Genomic DNA, 16,050 nt, shown 5'->3' on the forward strand with positions numbered 1-16,050 from the left:
CCTGAAGAGAAGCAGTTCTCACCTTTCTGCCATGTCTTGGAGCTGTTCAAGTGGTACAGGTACACCGTTTACTGCTCTATCCCTGTGAATCTGCTGAAATGTCTGTCTGTGCCCTTCCAAATGTATTAGCACCTCCTGGAAGAACAAAAATTACAGCATCAGTAGTCAGTTATTACCTTAGTCTACATTGGGACTGGATTCCTGTGAGACCCAAACAAAACATTATTCCTGTGCAGGCTTGTTCAGGTGTTTAGAAATTAGAAATAAGATAGACAGCACATAACTAGTGTAAGGACTACCAATAATTAGCAGTTCTTCCTTTGTAGTTTGATTTTTAGAAAGAATCTACCAAAATCTGCCCACTAGTTTTCTTTGCTTCACATGCTTCACATGATTAAGGTACACCTGGATAAACTCGGAAGTGAAATGAACCCCAGTCTGAAGCAAATTCACAATCCCGTTTTTCACATTCCAGCATCCTTTCACATTAAAGTGACCTGGCTATTTCACCGGGCAAATTTTATTCAGATTCGGTCTAACTGCTCTTGGCTTGTTACAGCCTAAGCCAGTAGCCTAAATTATAAATTTAATAAATTGGTCTGTTTCATATGTTTAAAGAAAATCACTTAACAATGTTTAAATTACTTATTTCTTTATAGTTGGAGAATTGGTCCAACTGAGTTCATTAAAAAAATATAATTAAAATATTGCAGGATGGTACAAACAGAAATAATTGCAGGAGTAGGCAGGACTATGGACAGATCTAACCTGTACTTTTTCAAGCATATACCTTAGATTATAAATAAACCTGTGATGTAGAATCAGAAAACCTTCATTCATTCATTTATCTTCAGGAACAACTTTATCCTTGTCAGGGTCACACTGGATCCAAGGCCTATCCTGGGAACACTGGGTGTGTGGCAGGAATAGGACCCTAGACCATAGCAGGGCCCCATGCACACAAACTTTCACACACAGGGGCAATTTAGCATAGCCAATCCATCTACTAGCATGTCGTTAGGAGGTGGGAGGAAACCAGAGAACCGAGAAGAAACCCACCCAGGCATGGAGAAAATAAGCATGGAATCTCCACACGTCAAACCAGAGACCTGGAGCTATAAGGTGGCAACACTTCCTGCTGCTCCACTGTACCACCCAAAAGAGAAAACAGGGTGTCAAATAATTCATATTTCCAGCATAGCGTACCTTGTGCTGCTCCAGCTTCCTGTGGATGATGTTGGCCGTCTCTTCATGGGCCTGTTGAATGGGAATGTCTTCTCTGAGTGAGAGCTCTGCTCGATGCAGCCAGGCTCCAATCACTCCCAGGGGACCTGGCAGAGACTTATCCAGATGGATATGCCAGTCCAGAAGCTACAAAACAGAGCACCAATATCATTAAAAGGAATGTTATGCTTTTAATACAGTAAACTTTCCAAAACGCCATATTTCAGTTAACAAGTGTCTACTCCACATGACGGTTTTGTTGAGCTGTAGACAGAGTGAATTCAATGGAGTACTCTGTTCCTCTACACAAAACTCTCTCTGTGTATCTGCTCCTTCACCATTAACAAATTTTGAGTGAATGGCCTCTGCTCCACTTTACACTACTTCTTGTAACAATCAATGACAGCTCAAAAAGTTCAAAAAGTGTTTGTCTTTAAACAGATGGACTGTGATCATATGATGTGAGATGTATACCCGGACAGACACATGCTCCCACGCCTGTTTCACCATCGCCTGGTCCACAGACAGTTTTCCATCCTTATGCACAGGCTGCAACAGAGTCTCTATCTGTTTTTTCCTCATCTCATACTGCACACGGAAGTTCTTGAAGGCCTGATAAACCAAAGAAATAGATATGCTCTAATCTTCAATATTTAAGAAAGCAGAAACCCCATGTGAGATATCAGCCTGCAGTATCAGCTGAGTTACCTGATATTTTTCAGTGAGGTTGCCCTCTGCTCCTTGTGCACGGAGTATGTCTCTCTCCAGCTGATCCAACCAAGCCTTCCACTCCCGTAGAATCTTTCTTTCCTCTCTCTGAACACACATATACATCTTTACTCAACCTCCGTTCCTCATTACCAATTTCTCTGTACCTAAGTAGCTAAGTTCAAACACAAGAAAAACCCACAGAACCCCCTAGAAGATGTGAAAACATTTTAAGTAACATCCTCAGAATTAGACCAAAAAAGGATGGCCTAAGCAATTTGCCATTTCATTAGACATGTTTCACAGTTACTAATCACCAAGAACAGACACATACCTCAAGCATTAGCTCAATGTCTTGAGGATCATACTGTCCAGGAAAGCAAGGCACACAGAGAGATGCAAACACAACACCATCAAGATGTTAGCGGAAAGACAAAGGAAAAGAGAGCAAAACAGAGAGAAGAGAGAATGGAGGGAGAGTCCACCGCAGACACTAAATCAGGATGCAAGCAGACATAAAGTGAGCTCAGCACTTACCTGCAACATGGGGATAGAGAGGGCAAAAGTTGGAATGGAATGAAGAAGCAGCTAAAAATGCACAAGACATGACAAAATGAGCAGATGAAGCATGGAGGGTGGGTATAAGGCTAGAATCTTTCCTGTGATGGTTTGGACTGCATGGTAAACAAGCGCCACAGGGACATGATTAAGTAACAGCAAGCAGTTACATAATTTTAGTAAGTACACGAGCATGCAGGTGACATTTGGTGCAAGGCTCTAAAGCAAACCTCCTCTTGCTGTCCATCTGTCTCAGATTGGTGGGGGTCTGGGTAGTGCTTAAGGAATTGAGCCACATAGGTCATTATGGACTTCTCATCAGGCTTATCCACATCCACATCTGCAGAAAACATAATGTTAAAGAACAAAACTATAACAATCTAAAGAATGTGATGGATAAATACAATCAATAAAAGTGTGTCGATCAAGTACAAAATGCAGTGCAGCAGGCATAAGAAAGATCCTCAGCCCCTAAAGAATTACATTATATTTAGCCTGCTAACAAATCCAGTAATTATGTCAGGCCAGCCTCTTCATCAACCTAGAGCAGCATAGATTATATATGAAGTTGTATGTGCTAATAATGAGGCCTGCAAGCTGTCAGTAAAATATATAAAATACTGCAGCCTACCTAACAACTCTACCATGTCATCTTGTATATCAACAGCAGATATTTGATGAAATATTTTGTAATGAAATAAGTCAGGATAAGACAAAAGCACCTTCAGGATCTAGGAGGCGTGGGATGCCCAGCTCATTCTCTGCCACAGTAAAGGCTTCCTCCAGGTTCTCACGGTTGCTTCTTCTCTTTACAAGCTCCATGTCCACCAGGTCTGGGCGAATAGCATATATGACAGAGTGGAAGGCCACACCACTCCGCCAGCTAGGACCGAAGTCTTTCACCGTAATCCCCAAGCGGCTTTTGAAAACAACAAAAATAAATGTTTTAACTGGACACATCTTTGTAGATGATGTGTTATTTACTGTGTACCTCTGTAGCCAAAATTACTGTAATGTAAAAGAAGCATGGCATACTTGGTTGCTGTGCACTGCACCCATCGGAGCATGGCTCTCTTAGCATTGCCCTGGAACTTGGTGATGACTTTTCTCTTCATGGGTGGGCTTGTGGTCTCAGAATTAGCCATGCTATCTACAGAGGATGCGCTGTTGGACAGGGCCTGTAGGGCTGGGAGGTTACTCGTCAGCTCTTCAATCTGCAGAAAGCATCAGTAAAGGTGTGTGGATGAACAAAGTGACCTTTTACAGTATAAAGATGATATATTATGACTAGGGTTTGTCATAGGGTTTACCTGAAAGTACAGGATAATGGTCCACATTAACCCCAAGACTATGGATGGTCTTCCATCAGCGATGTCAGTGGCATTTATATTTACTAGCTTGATCTGTAAAAATACAAATTTCCGAGCTTCAACCTTACATTTTTCCAATGCACACAGTCATATAACATAGAGACCACAAATCTCTGCAATGTCAATGTCATCACTGGCAATCAGGGACAACAAAAGCAAGCCAGGCAAAAAAAGCTAAGCTCATTCATTATTTGCTTCGAATTCAACAAGGAATAAATGAAATGTTTTTCATTTGTGAAGGGCCAGTTCAGAAAGCTCTCAACTGCTTGTTCTAATAATACTACACGGTAGTCTGTTTTCTGTAATGGAATATTTAGCATATTGTAGCAAACCAATAAGACTCAAGTGCAGTGTAGATACACTATGTAGGAGAGAACCAAAATTTCTCTGAATAAACAGCTAGGCATGAGCACACAGCCATGAACAAAAAAGTGAGTTGCAGCTCTAAAAACATACTAACCGGAGATCCTCTGTACACAGACTGAGAGGAGGCATGGCAGGAGACAGAGCGCAGTAACACATTGGACACTCTAGACACTGACTATGGGGCAGTTTTACCTACATTCTCCATATCTGTTTTATGATTATTTCAAGCTGCAGCACAATAAGAATGGAGTTATATTAGTGGGGCAGGGGTAGATTTAATATATCCCTTTCTGTTGTTAAAGCTGGTTGCCAGGCATAGCCATTACGAGGTTACTCCTGTGTTAGATAAAGGGGAATTTATCTTAGAGCTGCAGAAAGACTGCTTACCTTCCTGCCCTCCAGGAACTTCAGAGCAGTGCCGATGTTGGATACCCAGTGGATTCTCTTCAACTGCCGACCCTGTTCACATGGCTGTGAATGGAAGGTCACAAAATGGCAGCAGAATGAAATTTGATTAATCACTCCATCCAACTGATAGAAATTGCACTCAGGATGAATTAAATTGCAACACATCCTCAAAACATTATGTAAGAGTAATGTGTAGCTCTGGTAAGACAAAGTGAAAAAATATATCATAGAAGCACTTACTAATCTCTGCCCAGACAGCACCTCCAACAGAGCCAGCAGTTTCACCCCATCCTTGATGTCCTCAAAAAGGTCATTGATTTCTAAAGGAGGTTTATGCTGCAGAACCAAAAAAAAGTATCTAGATGAATAAGATGTGTGGCACAGTCACAGCGACATTCGACAGGTTTTCCCAAACTGCCACAGAGATAAGCTAACTGTTGAAGTGACATATTTTACTAGCATGGCTTTCCAAAGACCTGTAACATCTTTGCACCCACATTACAAATAGGAACATGTAAACAGCCTTCACTTTCTCAACACTAATTACAAAAGCCATGCTGTTCATGCTGTGAACTGGCCAAAGTGTGCAAAACCGAGACTGGAGGCTACCACATGGCACAATTCCAAATTTTCCAACATAGTACATCCACAAGAGCTCATTCTAAGATAAGTCTAAGTCTTTTACACTCATTTTAATCAGACATATTGTTGAATTATCATGATTATGCTGAACTCCTTTTCAGTTACTGATTTGTTACAAACACCTGTTTGCAGTCTGACAAGAATTTAAAACTCAAATTTAAAAATAATATACTACCAGAATAGTTCTTGTGCCAGTTATTAACTACTCTTCATTCTGCATTCTTTGCACAATGGGTTTTTGAATTGATTAGATGCAACATGACATGCTCTTACACTGACTATTCTTCAGAAGAATATGAAAACAGGGTTAACATTTAGGGAACAAAATGCTAAAGGAAATGGAAACAATGAGAAAATATAACTGCTGAGTCAGAGCTCAGTGAGCACTTTTCATGGTGAATCCAAAACATGTAGAGGAAAATTCCCTATTTTCAATTGCTCGAGTGCTGAAGGTGAGACAAATGGGCAAGTGGGTCTACAGGGTCTGACAGCAGTGTTTGTTTGCCATAGCTGGAAATGGAGAGACAGAGGAAAACTACATTTCTCAGTGTATTCCCCATCTTGATCAGTATTCATATAGCAACAGTGCATGTCCAGCATCAAAATGTATTACTGCACTGCCTTCTAAAACTGGCCGCCATAAACAGACTCCTCCATACTTTTCAATGCCATGCTCTAAACTTCTGTGGCAAATCCTGTGGAACAAAAGGGCCTCTGAATCCAATCAGGGTCTGACTGGAATACTTAAATCCACCACTTCTGCTAGCTTATTCTCTCATGTGGCAGGAAAGTGCCTCGTCACCAAAGCAACTAATCATAAACAATAAGGTAAGCACCCTAAGAGAGATGCCACAAACCTAAATGTCTTTGTCTAGTGCAGTGGTACACTGTAACACTAGTTATTCAGCATAAAAGGCTGAAATACTATAAAGTCTTAATATTATCTTTTCATGTGTCATACAAAAGCACTATCCAAAATGCCAAAGGCTTTGGGAGCAGACCTTCTCCTGCTGAGAATTGTTCCAAGCCTTCTTGTGCACCATCTGCACACATACAATTCCAAAGCCTAACACACACACACACACACACACATTCCATTGGGCAGTGGGAACACCAAATGCTAATAAGACTAATTCTTTGAGAGACATTATTCATCCCTGCCTTTTCAACTTGCACATTTTGAGACATATTCAAAGTGTGCTTGATGCAGGATGTGCTATTTTATAGGCTGGCAGCCAGTTAATGTGGGTGGAACCAATACTGAATAAAACTGAGAAATCTGCAGTGATCACTTGATTAAAGTGATTGTAACAACTGGTATCCTTTCCCCATCCTGATCAGGACAATCAGTCTGAAAATATTCACAACATATTACAGTAGACAACTATTAGATGTTAGCTGAATATCTGCCTCTCTCACATTTGTACATTATATTAGTCCAAAATGAATTTTTTTTGTCTCTTGCTTTTATGATACATCTTATTGCAGCTAACAAAAGAAAAAAAAAATCTGCTCTGCTAGTCTGCATTTTCATCTAGACGCAACTGAAAAAAAAAAAAAAAAACTCCTGTGACAAAAACTCTACACAAGAAAAATCTGGGAACATCGGAGGCATGGACTGCACATGGGTAATCAAATCACTTTTGGGCCACCCAAAATTCAAGTAAAACACCTGCATAAACTGGGTCTGAAAACAGAGAACTTTCTCTGTGTAAATATGGTTGTAACATTTGAACACAAGTCACCAAAACCAAACAAATCCTTTCTGTGGTGAGGATCTGCTGTTATACCGACTTTCAAAACTAACCGCACTCTAGGGAAACAAACACAAAGTCAGACAACCAGCACAAGCCCAGACCACCACGCTGACCAAAAGGGTGAGAGACCAATACAATGCACTATTCATGCACTGCACATGAAACATAAATAGCCACTCCAAGTTTTTTTTCACTATAACTATAGCGTGGCATTCAACCAGTGGCCAACAAATCTGATCTATTGTCTTCTGAGCTGCATACGACCTTTAATGACCTTTAATCATTAGTGCTGCTTTTATTGATTATACACTTGCTTGCCTTCTATAAAGACCACAGGACATAAAGCCAAGCACATGAGTTGTTCTGTATTCATGGATGAAGGTGCTGCCACTGCTCAGCTGCTCAATAAAAGAGCTGGATCTTTTTATCCACAGACATTAACAGTATGGAATGGAAGAACCTACACTAATGCTAAAACAGAAAATGTCACTCACGTCAGCTAAAACCTGGTGATGATTTAACAAGGCCATGACTTGAAACCATACATGAAAATGTATTAGAAACCAATCTTACCTTGGCCAGATGTGAATTAATCCACTTTGTGAAAGTTCTTTTCTGGACCAACTCCTGTTCATCTGGAAAAGAAGAAAAAAATGGTAAATACACAAACCATGTCACAGACAATAAATGTGTCTTTCTTGCCAGATCGTCAGCGAGACATTTAAGGCTCATTGCATTGTTCATCCTCTCCAACAAACTAAGCCTCCTTTAAATATTTTTTGTAGTACACACTGAAAATAACCAAATATATACACTGCTGTTACAGAAGTAAATGTCAAAACCTCACTATGCAATTGTGTACAGTGGCAGAGACGTTTTATTCAACAGGTCAGTACTGTAGAAAATAAAATCCTAATGCAGCACAAATGACAATATAATCAGGAGCTACCCCAGCACACAGAAATAGTAATACATTATCATAAGTACAGGAGACTATGTAAGCTGTAATTATCACTGATGACATTGCTCTTCATTGCTGGCCATTCACATACATGAAGCTGTTACAGATTAAAAACATAACAGCGCACACAAAATGAATAAAATATCCAAGTGCTTTTACAATACAAGGTCATGTTAGGCAGTTCGGGCCACCTACAAATCATTCACACTTAGGCAAGATGGGCTCAAACAGCTCACATGAAATGCATTCACAAGAGACAACAACCTCTTCTTGCATGCAGTCAGCTGATGGGAAGCCATTTCCATGTAGCATCATGATTTCCCATAACAAATATTTATGCCAGTGCAGCTTTGAGACACTGTGGCCATCTTTAAATCAAACATGCGCACTTGGATGCGGCTAACATTAGTGCACACGTGCAGCAGACACCTGTGCTAACTCAGCACATGAGCAGCAGAGGAGAGCCGTGACACTGATCGGTAATTACCTCTCTCTGGAGGAGGATCTCAGCTGACCAGCAATGTCTAGTGAGGCCCACTGCTGTGTCACTGCAAATCTTGTTCATGCATCTGCTTCACCTACATACAGCACAGCACACACTACATATAAATCTGTGCTGTTGGTCTCGCTCACGTCCGTCTCTGGAGAGAAGAAATAACCACTTACCACGCAGATACTGAAAGAATCCAGTCACCAGGTTCAGAGATGTAGTCTTTTTCACAGCTACATCCTTAAAGTGAGCCATTCTGCTGTGCTGCAGACTCGCTGTTTTCCTCAGTGTCACTCACTGAGTGTGTATCTCTGAAGATGTCATCCAAATAGGAAATTTGAGGAGGGAGAAAAAGATCAGCTATCCTTTTTTTCCTTTAGGAAGCCAAACAGAGCCGGCTGCACTGCTTTCCCGGGGGAAAGTCTGACCCTCCCTCTTTCTCCTTCTCTTTCCTGTTCTGTCCCCCTCTCGCTCACACCCCTCGGCTGGGGAGAGGCCCTTAATGGAGGGCTGTTTTTATGAGGCTGGCGGCTTCGTGTGGTCAGTGGTGCAAAGGAGCCATGCTACTGTGGATGTGCCTAACCAACCCCCGCTGCTCTGCTCAGCCTCCAGCACCATCCCAGGCACCTCATCATCTATAGCAATGCTCATCCAATCAGCATGCAGGGAGCTATGAGATCATAGGGTGGCTGGTACTCTGGTTTATGCAGGGGGCGGGTCTAGCTCCAGTGCTATACAGCTTACCAACTGATATGCCACCAAAACAAGTAACCCAGTTCTGTGATGTAAGAAAGACTTTACAAATAGAGACACTCTTTTCCAACGAGTTATCATCGGCATGAAGGTAAATAAAATTTAAAACAAAAGTATATATATACATGAGAGTGTATCAACCTGCACAAACTATTGTTAATCATTTCCAAGGAAAAAACTATTTATAAGGCCTAATATTGCACAAAACAATGTATAATAAAGGCTTTGTTGACACAAGGGAAACAAAAACAAGCTAAGAGTATCATGGAGGTTCATACGAAGTCTAGGTACTGAATCATTTATGTGGTAAACATTGCTATGCATCTGCCACCTGCTATCTTACTGTTACCGCAACTGGCCTGTTACTCTTAGACCTACGAATGGTCCTTGGTCCTGCTTCTGTCCTGCCTATGCTAATAAAAACAATTTATGACGGCCTTGTCACTAAAATCTTAGTCGCTACTGGTCGGTTGTGGACACAATGAGAATTAATTACAGCTTGAACTTCAAGGCATGCAGTTTCAAAATATGTTCTATTGATTTACCCATAATTTAATCTCAGGTTGTGCCTCCAAATGTTAGTAGTACTTTTGCAATCTGCATCTGAGCTACAAATCCACTTAACCACTTAATCCACTTGCATAGTTTTAGTAATTATAAATCAATCTGTCTTTGTACTTTCACTACATACAGAAAAACAACAATTCCAGCTCATAAGGGCTAATGTCATTTGCTGCTTAGCTAGATGTCCTAATAAATTAATATAATCTTGTTACATTAAGGTTTCTCACGTTTACAAATAACTGTATTGTGATAGACATGGTGAGAAACAAGGCACAGCTTCCACCTCCCTTTACAAGGGCAGTCAGTGCAACTCTACTGCCTAGTCCCTTAATTCTTGCTTGAGTTACTAAACATTAACACACACCTTTGACTGCCCTAAAAATACATATGCAATGTTTTTAAATTGGTGCAAAAGCATATATTGCTGTCTGGCCTTGAATTTGGATCAAGCAAAGTTGCATAAACATATCGTATTACCCATGGCTAAGATCACGCTTTATAGTGAACACTTCAGAGCTTCAGAAAAGTACCATAATTCTTAAAGAAGTATGAAAGACTACAGTGAGGAATGCAAGTTGAAGTGAAGGGACTTGTGGCCAAGTATGGTGACCCATACTAGGAATTTGTCACACACACACACACACACACACACCCTGAACACCCGGAGCAGTGGGCAGCCTTTTTTGCTGCGGCGCCCGGGGAGCAGTTGGGGGGTTTGGTGCCTTGCTCATGGTATTGAGGGCGGAAGAGAGCGCTGGTCATTCACTCCCCCGAACTACAATCCCTGCCGGACCTGAGACACGAACCCATGACCTTCGGGTTGTAAGTCCGACTCTCTATCCATTAGGCCACGACTGCCCCCAGTTGTGACTTTGGCTTTAATTACACATCCCCTGACAGGCAAAACAACAGTAAGTGCTCCTGAGTTACAGAAGATGAGTCTTATGACCAGGCTCTCAATGACGTTATGCTCTCCAAATCATCGGGGCCATTTGGTACTTAACATAAATTAGAGACAGACAGCGTCCCTGGCAGTGGGTCAGATGTAGATGTAGTTTCCTGAGTGAGGATGCTCACATTAAGGATTAAGGGATCTAGAAGTTTTAATTGTCCATCAGGGACCACTGTAAAAGCCAAATCTTTATTGATGCCTTTAGCCTCAGTACATCCCCTGTGATTCTTTTGAAACCTACTGTGAACCAGTATACATTGTAACGTCACATCATAATCACCAATAAAATCAAGATATCATATTTTCTATAGGACCAGTATAATATTTCACGTGGTAATATAGTGTTTGTGACTACAAACGTTTTCTGCATGCATTATACAGGTATTCTCATTATCATCATGCATCCAAATCCAAATTTTCCAGAAGAGCATTCGAAATCTCTGGCAGCTGCTCCTGACAGTTAGAGGAAGCTGCTCTGACTAGAGCAGCACTGGGCTGTTTTCTCTCTCTACAGTGTGACAACAGATTCCAACAGACAACATATGACTTTAATAAGCAAGTTTAACAGACAAGTACAGTATACGGAACTCAGAAGCATGATTTGCTCTTTTGTAATTCTAACCCAGAGAGACGGTCAGAGAGGCAGGTGTGGTAGTGGTAAGTGCATGGCATGCTATTTAACCACACTCTCTTAACTGGAGCATGTCAGCTACCACTAAGGAGGAAACCACACTTCAATGCTGAAACTAACAACTGCTGCAAATGAAGGCCGTTCCTTCATTTCACTAACACACCCCCTTATTTGCTAACTTCCTACCATGGCAACCGATGCAAAGTTTATCAGAGACACATTCATTTCCCTCTTCCAGAGAATATACTTCATCTGAAATGTCAAATATGGTACAAGTGTACATGGTGCGGTGAAAGCATTTGTTTCACACTTTGAAACCACAGAGGCTACATCATAACTTGTGAAACTGTGCCCATGCAAATGCCAAATATGAAAACAAGTATAGCCCATAACTTGACCTTTTTCGTAAACAGCTTATTTTGACAGCTGGGCTGAAACCATCAGATAGCTGTGAATACGTATCTCTTCGTTCCTAGTCAGTATGAATACCAAATTTATGCCCACACTCTTTACTCACAGCTGTAGGTTTGTTTTTAACATTCTGACACATGGGCGTTTCCATAGAGATCATAGCTACATATTAACCAACTGCATAACACAGGCTATCATTCATCTGTCCTTCAAATTACATTAACTTTAGTCAACTAATTACCAGAACTTTGATAAGATGCTCATTGCTGATCATTGCTATTAAAAATTAAATAAATATACAACATGAAAGGAAATGAAATGAAATGTGCAGAACAGTGAAATCCCAGAACCAAGTATCTCTGCACAAAGCAGGCATTCCAGAGAAGAAGAATGTCTCTAAGATCGTAGGGTGGTCATGGATAATGTATTGCTTTAAATATGGTTATATATTTAAAGAAATACAGTAATAGACTACAATGAGACTCCTTTATGCTTAACCTTTCGCATCACCCCAGCCCTGCATCCTTGGCAGTGACAAAATAATTTACAGTAATGACACAACCTATCTTTCCTTAGCTGCTACACACAAACACCCTTATGGTATTCTCCTACAACACAGCATAATAATTTAACTGTCACCCTAGAAAATACACAGTAAAACATGTATTTATTTAGTCATGGGAACATTCTGCTCCCAAGGGTCTTCCTGTCTCCTAGTGAGCTGGAATGAACATTCCTGGCGGTAGCCATATATCCGTTCTCCCCCTAGCATATCGATGTTTTTATCTATTAATAAGTGGATCAATGGCATGTGAGACAATGGTGAAATGCAAGCCTGTAAGCAGGAAAACAATGGCTAAACTAAACTCATAGATGCAAGGAGCCCCCCAGTACAGTGATGTAACTCTATTGGGACCAATGAGAAGGCAGCTTAAAAATATTGATTTGTTCCCTGCTCAAGGACAGGAGTAGTGTCAAGTTCTATCTGTCTCCATACACACTGTTCATTCATCACAGAGCTTGGCTGGGAATAAATCACTGAAATTAATATCAACAGAAATTCTGTTTGTTTTTTTTGTAATCTGTACATACTGTATCAGGATTTTTTTCAGTATAACAGATGAAGTATGGTCTGAGCCTGAGTAAGGCATAAGCTCAGAGTGTTCGAAAGAGGTATTTTTTTGCTCTGAAAATAGGTGGTGACTGGAAAATTGTGTATATCAACATCAGTGGCACTTGGATGATCAACATCACTGTGAAGTCCCTGGAGAGTAGTAACTGCTGTGTTTTTTTCTCTCCCTTGGTTCTAGTTTGGAAAATCCATTTGAAAGCACTACTCACCAATGCAGTCAGAATTACAATAGCCTGACCATCTCTACCTATACATGTGAATGCAGTGAGAGAAGCACTTACATACAATGCATCTTAACTAAACCTTTGTTTTAACACTGTGGCACTGAGTCCTTCTGTCAGACTGTTGTCACAGAGGATGTAAATGTCAGTCTGGAAAGGAAGCCTACGCAATACACACTGATAAAGTTTGGCCCTCCTTGGTAACCAAAGTGTCAGATGTAAACTTTATGCCACTTCCGCACAGCAGAACTTCTCAAAAATAGAATGGGAGTGACAGAAACATTGCAATAAGCATGAGGGAACACTGAAACCCAACCTACTGCTTAAACTAAATGGAAAATGGAAGCCATGTCTAATGAAGGATCACCACATCTTTTATTAGATGCATTCCTGATTTTCTAGAAGAAAATTATCTATTAATGTTTAACAAAAGAGTGCTTTGTAGCTTTACGAACATGGCTTCTTGTGGCCCACATACAGCTTAATCGAATAATCCACTGACCTGGCTGCAGTGATACGTGATTCTGCCCAGAAAAAAAGCACAAAAACAAAACCACTTCCACTCCCAACCACCTGCCCATATATATTATGGCCTGATGAGGAGTAGTGGTGCTCCCCTGTGGAAAACCTGGCATGCCATACAGCACTGCAGCACTGCTAGCCAGCACCAGTGAGTCTAGACATCAAGCTGATTATGGCACAGAGTCCTCTACAAAATAGCATTTGGGGTGTATTTCTTTGATCAATATTTGGCTGAGAGTTTAGAATAAATCCACCAAGCCCAAATCAACAGCCACGTCACTTAGGGCACTGCACACCAAATTACCTGAATAAAAATGAATTATTTCAGATTAACAATTTAGTAAAGAATGCCACTGGCTTACTGGATGAACAGTGCACTAGGATATGATGTATGACCTGACTGATGAATTTGTTGTGGCAACAAAAGTGGCTGTGCTATTACACACACACACACACACACACACACACACGTCTGTGTGTGCGTGTGTGTATCACTATCCTTGTTTGCAAACTCTAAACTAGGAACCACCAATTCAGCAAAATCTCACACTGAATAGCGAGAGGATGCTTGCAGCAGATAAAGAACAGATAGGCAGCATCACTTACCTTGCAGTCTTTGCATCACATTCCGAATGTCCGTGGTGGACCTTCCGAAAGGGCTGAGCGAAGCCATGGCACTCTTCTGCTGTAGTGCCTTACCACAACCTGCCAAGCACTCAGCAGAGCAAGTACTGCACTACTTTCTCAGGAGGACATCCCTGTCAAACCCTTCCGCAGCTCTCTCTACCTCTCTCTCTACCTCTCTCTCATGCACAGTCCAGGAACTTGATTTATTGCAGCAGAGCATCCAATGAGAAAGCAGGTTTCTCTTCCGGCCCCAGTGAGTGCGCCAGCCACAGTGTCCAATCAAAAGGCTTCTTCCTGTCACTGTCTATAGATGAAGGAAAGAAACAGTCATCTGCACAGGACTTTCAAAACACAAGGTGTGTGTTTGAAATATCAGTGAATATTATAAGCTATTTGAGTGAGTAGTTAAATATCATATTTAAAATATGCATGGCAGAGCAAAGAAAATATTTGTTAGGTTTTACTAACCTGATAAAAAAACACTGAGGCTGCATTTTTACTTTTGCATGTAGAGTGTCTTCCTTCCTCATTACAGATATGAAAGTATAATCAACTCACTCTTTCTCTCTCTCTCTCTCACACACACGCACACACACGCACACACATAGAGCTGTATTCCCTCAGAATTTAATTCCCTCTCTTTCATATTTCAAACTCTATCTCATTTCAATTCGACTGCAACATGGGGCGTATATGGAGAATTTATCACAAATTTTCTGAAATAGTTTATAAGAAAATCATTATGAAGTAAATTCCCTGCAGTAAAGCAGACTTCAGCCTGACTCTACCCTGCTAGCACTGAAGCTCTGTCCACCTCAGTATGACAAACTCTCCACTGAGAAGAGACTCCTAACTCTCCTAACTTTGAATATTCTGTTGGTGGGGAAATAGTCATTAAAATAGTCACCTTTTCAGAAATGTCGACATTAGTTGTGGTTTAATGTTTCCTCAGATAGCACGTAGGTAGCAGCTAGTTCAAATATCGCGTTTCTTTCTCGGTCCTTCAGTAGCGTGCAAGGCAAACCTGTGATACTCAGGTTGCCCATGGTAACAGTGTAACAACGTTACAAATCATCCATCTTAGTGGGATTTGTCGCCACCTAGCGGTTTATAACAGCGCCACCCCCTCGCCAGTATGGTGCAAGTGGACTTGCAAGAAGACTTGGTTCTCTTTCTGGACTCGCTCCCAGACCACTTGCTGTTCGCACCATGAATTCTTTAGCTATTAAATCCCAGCTGTGTACCACTGAATTACGGATAATGTATCTAAAAAGGATTGTATAACATAATGTTATAATTTAGCTGTGGATGAAAACCTGAGAGAGCGAAAAAACAGAACTAAAGTGACATACCAGAAAAAAGAAAAGAAGGGGAAAAAAGAAAGCAACAATGAGAGAGAATTTTGTTGCAAAACCAACTCATGATTCATGCCATAGACTTACTTTTGACTCATGCAAGTGGCTAGCAAAGACAGAAAACTGCAGCTACAGACCCCTGTGAAAGTACTGGAAGAGCCAATTCTTTTGTTTGGGATTGAGATCCTTTGGGTTTGAGATCAAAAGATGAATATGAGACAACAGATCAGAATGTCAGCTTTCATTTCCTAATATTTACGTCTAGATGTGTTAAACACCTTAAAATATGGTACCTTTTTTTTTTTTTAACCTTTTAAAGTGATCAAATATTGGAACAGACAGGTGTTTCATGTTGCCCAGATACCATGTAAGAGTCATCATTTAAACAGTTAATAGCT

General features: G+C 40.8%; 1 protein-coding gene across 12 annotated transcripts in view; it reads right to left on the reverse strand.

Annotated features, from left to right (window-relative positions):
- syne1b (spectrin repeat containing, nuclear envelope 1b) overlaps positions 1 to 15,337 on the reverse strand; it is a 73,107-nt gene extending 57,770 nt beyond the window's left edge. For 6 of the 12 annotated variants that reach the window (XM_026933835.3, XM_053237317.1, XM_026933837.3 and 3 more), the window contains exons 1-13: positions 8,661 to 9,108; positions 7,607 to 7,668; positions 4,875 to 4,970; positions 4,614 to 4,697; positions 3,801 to 3,893; positions 3,526 to 3,704; positions 3,213 to 3,409; positions 2,721 to 2,830; positions 2,267 to 2,299; positions 1,933 to 2,040; positions 1,699 to 1,836; positions 1,207 to 1,371; positions 23 to 135 (exon numbers count right to left, since the gene is read on the reverse strand). In XM_026933835.3, coding sequence (XP_026789636.3) covers positions 23 to 135; positions 1,207 to 1,371; positions 1,699 to 1,836; positions 1,933 to 2,040; positions 2,267 to 2,299; positions 2,721 to 2,830; positions 3,213 to 3,409; positions 3,526 to 3,704; positions 3,801 to 3,893; positions 4,614 to 4,697; positions 4,875 to 4,970; positions 7,607 to 7,668; positions 8,661 to 8,739 — 1,457 coding nt within the window. In that variant the 5' untranslated portion in view covers positions 8,740 to 9,108. Of the gene's footprint in view, positions 1 to 22; positions 136 to 1,206; positions 1,372 to 1,698; positions 1,837 to 1,932; positions 2,041 to 2,266; positions 2,300 to 2,469; positions 2,558 to 2,720; positions 2,831 to 3,212; positions 3,410 to 3,525; positions 3,705 to 3,800; positions 3,894 to 4,613; positions 4,698 to 4,874; positions 4,971 to 7,606; positions 7,669 to 8,660; positions 9,110 to 14,276; positions 14,602 to 15,204 lie in introns of those variants that run through there. The other 6 variants (XM_053237320.1, XM_053237319.1, XM_026933834.3 and 3 more) reach the window with 4 other exon arrangements.
- Positions 15,338 to 16,050: the final 713 nt, after the last annotated feature.

This window comes from Pangasianodon hypophthalmus, chromosome 10 (genome assembly GCF_027358585.1).
Source record: "Pangasianodon hypophthalmus isolate fPanHyp1 chromosome 10, fPanHyp1.pri, whole genome shotgun sequence".
Classification (NCBI taxonomy): domain Eukaryota; kingdom Metazoa; phylum Chordata; class Actinopteri; order Siluriformes; family Pangasiidae; genus Pangasianodon; species Pangasianodon hypophthalmus.